This window comes from Chrysochloris asiatica, unplaced genomic scaffold (genome assembly GCF_000296735.1).
Source record: "Chrysochloris asiatica unplaced genomic scaffold, ChrAsi1.0 scaffold00054, whole genome shotgun sequence".
Classification (NCBI taxonomy): domain Eukaryota; kingdom Metazoa; phylum Chordata; class Mammalia; order Afrosoricida; family Chrysochloridae; genus Chrysochloris; species Chrysochloris asiatica.
Window position 1 is genome coordinate 14,345,925 of NW_006408572.1, and position 6,000 is coordinate 14,351,924.

General features: G+C 41.6%; 1 protein-coding gene across 1 annotated transcript in view; it reads left to right on the top strand.

Annotated features, from left to right (window-relative positions):
- Window positions 1–6,000, top strand: part of DNAH9 (dynein, axonemal, heavy chain 9) — a 556,281-nt gene that overhangs the window by 327,583 nt on the left and 222,698 nt on the right. Inside the window, exon 43 of the mRNA XM_006863433.1 lies at window positions 4,031–4,227. Coding sequence (XP_006863495.1) covers window positions 4,031–4,227 — 197 coding nt within the window. The remainder of the gene's footprint in view (window positions 1–4,030; window positions 4,228–6,000) is intronic.

Genomic DNA, 6,000 nt, shown 5'->3' on the forward strand with positions numbered 1-6,000 from the left:
ATACTTGTACAAGAATGTTGTTAAATGCTGTCAAGTTGGTTCCAACTCATAGCAACCTAGTGTGGGGTTTCCCAGGAGCGGCTGGTGGGTTTGAACTGCCAGCATTGTGATCCAAACCAACCTTGCGGTCCAGTGCTTATCCTACAGCGCTACACCCAAATCTCAGTGTGGAGAAGGTTCATAGAGATGGTCTGGTCCAAATTGCCACCCAGTAGGGCGTTCCTCAGCAGTGTTCTCCAGATGGGTCACCCAGATGAGACTCCATTTCCCTTGAGGACACACAACTACAATCTTTCCCAAGGCAATCTTTGTGGAACAATCAAATTTGGAACCACTTGGAAACTTGGAACAATTTTAATGGCTAAGAATCCATTTTAATAATAACCAAAACTTGAAATCCGTGCCCACTGATCACAGGTCTACATGGCTGACTGTTAAGTTCACTTGTCTGTTTCTTCCTGAGCCTTCTTTTCTCCAAGCAAGATAACCTAAGTCTTTTCACCAGTTCAGATGTCTCTTGGTTTCAATCCTCGTCTTCTTGATTGCTCTCCCATCAGTTCCCTCCTCTGACATTGTGGCCCCTCATCTTTCATCACAATAACCCAGGTCCATTATTCCCTTTTCTTATATATAGCTACTAATAGTTTTTCCCAAAATGTGTCCTGCTAAACATTTGTCTTACACAATGCTCCTTGGAGAGACAGACTGTTGTTATATAAATTGAGAATGTGCATCACACTGTATCCCTCTCTAGGAGAGTCACAGTGCATTTAGCAGTGAAAATCTTGAATAACTCTGATTAATACACCATTCCCTAAATGCATTAGACCCTAAAGCCCTCTTCCCTTCAGAAAACCTATTAATAATTTGCAAAACAAATGGTTCATGGAATCGACCCAGGGAGGCAAGGCGCTGCAGGATAATGCACTAGACCGCAAGGCTAGTATGAACTGCAAAGTCAGTGATTCAAACCCACCAGCTGTGTCTAGGTGTAACCCTAGAAAGGGTCATTATGAGTTGGAACTGACTCCGTGGCCCTTAACAAGATTGTATTATATTTCCTCATATCAAAGTTATTTCACAACTAACCTTCTGTTAACCAAAGCCCCATGTTTTCTATACACATTGCTTGCCTTCTTTTCTTGAACTTAGAAATAACCAAATATTATGTTAGTTGTTGTGAAGTGCCATTAAGTTGGTTCCGACTCATAGCGATCCGGTACAGGGTTTCCAAGGAGCAGCTAGTAGTGGGTTTGAACCGCTAACCTTATGGTTAGGAGTCCAATGCTGATCCCACAGCCCCACACCAGGACTCCTGTATTTAACTGCATGATGTCTCTATGCTCACCTTGTTCAATTTGGTCCCGATGGGATCCCGAGTCTAGCTCGGAAGGTATTTGCCTTTCAGATATTTGGACAACAGTAGTCAGTCTGCCACTCATCCTGTCAAACACCCTGAAATTTTCTACGTTTTCATCATTTTTATCTGGCCTGATATTTGGCGCTCTCACTTCTTGGATGCCCCTCTCTGAGTTTGCCAACTTACGTTTTAATCAACAGCTTTGCAAATGCATATTGAATGTCTTCTTGAGTTGGTCTGGGCTCATCCTCCAGAGTTGCACCTCAGTCTTTGAGATGCTGCATGTTTGTGCAAATAATGCGCGCATTATATGAGTTTTGGGAACTGATGCAAGCCCCTCCCTTTGACACGTTAGAGTCTTGTGCATGTCGTGTGTGTTATATGCGTTTTGCGTGTCCTTTCTGTGGGCGCATTATATAGGAAAAGAGAGGCAGAGGTCCCTGTGGGAGTCTGTATATTAAAGACACATCCTTTTGATCCTAGACCCAGATATAAATAATATACAGCTGTCACCGTTCCCTATAACCTGTGAAGTATGAGCCTGAAGCAACGTGGGCTGTACCAAACCTTCATATTGACAAATTTCCAGGAACCAGGGTCATATAGTCCCCTTTTCACCATCAAAAGCTAAAAGTCCTCTGATTCCTGGTCCTTATAAAGCACAGCACCCCTGTTTAAGAACCTTGGACTCACTGTGTGTATTTTTTTCACTCCCTTCTACACAGCATGGTTTTCATCATAAAATCACACTTGTCTTGTTCTTTGAAGAGTACCTGCTGTCTAGGATGTTCAAATTGGGGAGATGTGTTTGCTCCCATGGGACATTGCCACCATTTTTCTACTGTGGCAAGAATACCATTACCGACTGCCATTGAGTCGGTTCTGACCAGCGGTAATCCCACATGTGTCAGAGTAGAGCTGTGCTCCATAGTTTTCAGTGGCTGTGGCCCTTCAAAAGTAAATCACCAGGTCTTCCTTCTGAGGGATCTCTGGGTGGATTCAAACCTGCAACTTTCAATGAGCAGCCTACCATATTAATCTTTTATATCACCCAATCAGCAAGAATAACTCTCCTACATGTGATTTGCATATTTTCTTAAATTGTTGTTGTTAAGTGCTGTTGAGTTGGTTCAGACCCATAGCGACCCCGTATAGGGTTTCTGAAGAGTGGCTGGTGAACTTGAACCACTGACCTTTGGATTCAAACCTACTTTGCAGTCCAGTGCATTATTCCACAGTGCCACAGAATTGTCTAGCAAAAGTCTGAAACCACTTGCAAACTGTAGCAATTCTTCGATATTTCACTTTGTCTTTTCTTTTTATAAGCAGGCAGTAGACCTAGTTTCTCTGTAAATGTATTTTCGTCCTCACCTTCCCTACATTAAGTTTGATGAATCTTGTCCCAGAAGTTTACAAGGATAACCCTACAGTGACTTATGACCTGGTCACAATCCCTGCTGGTAAATAACACGTGCTCGACTCTTTCCCAGCTGGGTGTTCTAGCCTGTGCTTAAAGGGAAAAGAATGGCTCATGCTAGTCTCAATTCCATAATTGCCTTAGAAAATGCATTCTTTTTTGGAACTTACTTCCTCTTCAGTCTGCCTTCCTACCTACAGAGCTCTCATATATTTGTGTTTTCACAAAAAGTAGCTCCTTTCTGTCTATTCTAAGAAGAATTTTGAATTAGTTGCCTCTTCAATACCTAGAGGATATTTTTGTAGTGAAGTGACAGCGTCCATTTCTTTGAAGTAAATTGTGTTGTAATCAACCAAACAACCAGGTGATGGGTCAGTTCTGACACCCCACATGGCAGAGCAGAATTGTGCTACATATGGTTTTCAGTGGCTGATTTTTGGGAAGAAGATTGCCAGGTCTGTCTTCCAAGGCACCTATGGGTGATTTGAACCTCCAGCCTCCCGGTTAGCAGCTAAGTGGGTTATCAATTTGTACCATCCAGGGATCCCAACTGTGTTATACTAGGTATTTCTTTTATGTATATAGTAATATTTGTCCTGTGGGTAAAATGTGACACTCAATAAGTCCAGATCCATATGAAAGGTTTATAAATAAAGGCCTGTACTCTAAATGCTTTAAGATTATCCATGTCCCCATGAAAACAAAATAAAAAACAAAAACAAACAAAACAGTCATCCAGAGATGGATGATAGCATATTCTTCAGAAACCAAATCCTCTGGACTGAGCTTATAAAGTTGGGGCTGGAAGTCTATAGAATGGAATCTTCCAGGGATCAGGAAAGGATGTTTTGTGCTACTGCTATGGTTTAGGGTACAAGATCTGCTGTAATGAATGTGGGGAAATAAGACATGATCCCCTTCGCCCAATACTTAAAGCAACAGATGAGGAAGATCTACCCATGTTCCCCCAGTGACTCCTCCGCTCATAGATGGGTTCTTACTCTTCCACCTTCACTTTCCCTCCTCGGTCCACAGGGAATAATGAGCATCATCTAGGATGGTGGTAAATGGATGCTTGATATCCACTTCAAAAGGGCTTCTCAAGAGGGAGAACTTGTAGGAGGCAGCATCCCTACTTCATTGTCAGGGAATGTGCCCAGAGAAAAGGGAAATCAAGTGTCTCTTCTGTATATATATGGAACCAGAATTGGGAGCCAGTAAGGAGGATCTTTGTCCCTGTGTCTCATTAACAGGGTATTGAAGAGACTAAGGAACAGACCCAAAACCTGAACATGTACTGCCACTTTGCAAATGGCATTGGTGAACCCAAGTACATGCCTGTGGAGTCATGGGACCTTCTGACCCAGACCCTGGTGGAAGCTTTGGAGAACCACAATGAAGTCAACACACTGATGGACCTGGTTCTCTTTGAGGATGCTATGCGCCACGTGTAAGTTGGTTCCTCTTCTTCATTCCCTTCCTCTTCTCAACTCCTTGTTGTTGTGATTAAATGCATCAAGTCGGTTCCAACTCACAGCGACCCCGTGTAGGGTTTCTGAGAAGCAGCTGGTGAGTTGGAACCGCTGACCTTGCAGTTCAAACCCATCTTGAGGTTGAGCATTTATTCTGCAGCGTCACACATCAAGACTCCTCTTCACAACTTAGCGGGCATTTAAGGTAGTTAGGACACTTTCATAAAGTCAAGTTAAAATGACCCTGTGGGGTATCAGAGAGTTGAACTCAGGTAGAACTTGATTTATCTCTATCATTTCCTATCCGTGAGGGTTTCACCAATGGTTAAGCACTCAGCTAGTAACTAAATGGCTGGCAGTTCAAATTTACCTAAGATACCTCAGAAGAAAGACCTGGTGATCCAATTTTGAAAGCACATAGCCATTGGAAACCTATGGACCATAGTTCTACTCTGGCACACATAGGGTTACTGTGAGGTGGCCATAATCCATAGTGATACCAGTGATAGATCTGAGAACATAGAAGGCACAAAGATGGTTCAGAATCCTTGTCCCTACCCCATACTATTCAAAGGAAAATGATTACATAATGAAGTTTAGTGATGATCCCCCCACACACACATTACTTTTTATTTTTTGACATGAATTTCAAATAGTATAAAATTAAATGTTGTTGTTGTTAAGTGCCATTGAATTGGTTCTGACTCATAGTGACCCTGTATAGGGTTTCTGAGGAGCAGCTGGTGGATTTGAATCTCTGACCTTATATAGTTCAAACTGTCCACGGTCCAGTGATTATCCTGCAGTGCCACACCAGGACTCCAAATTGAAGGTGTATATTTCAGTAGCAATTAATATAGCCACAATATTGGGCAACTACCATCTTGATTTCATTCCAAAGCATTTTTATAATTTCAAAATAAAACCCCATACTCATTAAATAATTAGTACCCACTCTTAATTCCTCCTAACCACTACCACCAACCAATCTGCTTTCTATCTCTAAAGATTTATCCAGTCTGGATATTTCATATAAATTAAATCATACAGCATGTGACCTTTAATGTCTGGCTTCTTTCATTTAGTATAATGATGTTTGTATGTTTGTTTGTTTGTTTGATGTTCATCCATATTGTAGCATGCATCAGTACTTCGTTCTTTTTATAGCTAAATGTTATTCTACTGTGTCGACTACCATAATTTACTTAGGCATTTATTCATTGATGGTTATTTGGGTTGTATTCACTTTATAGCTATTATGAATAGTGCTACTACAACACGCATGTGCAGGCAGATCTTGTTTTACTGCATCTCACTCGACTACAGTTCATACATATTGATTTTTTTACCAATTGAAGGTTTGTGGCAACCCTGTATCCAGCATTTCTACCAGTGCCACTGCTCCAACAGCGTGTGTGTTCACTTTGTGTCTCTGTGTCACATTTGGATCGTTCTCACAATGTTTCAAGCTTTTTTCCCATAATGTTAACAGACACTTAACAGACTACAGAACAGTGTAAAACACTTTTATAGGCCCTGGGAAACCAGAAAATTCATATGACTTGGTTTATTGTTGTTGATATATGTTTATATATGTTAGGTGCCCTCAAGTCGGTTCTAACTCATAGTGACCCTATGCACAATGGAACGAAAACATTGCCTGGTCCTGCACCATCCACACAATTGTGTTACATTTTTTGCCTGGTCCTGCACCATCCACACAATTGTGTTACATTTTTTGCCTGGTCCTG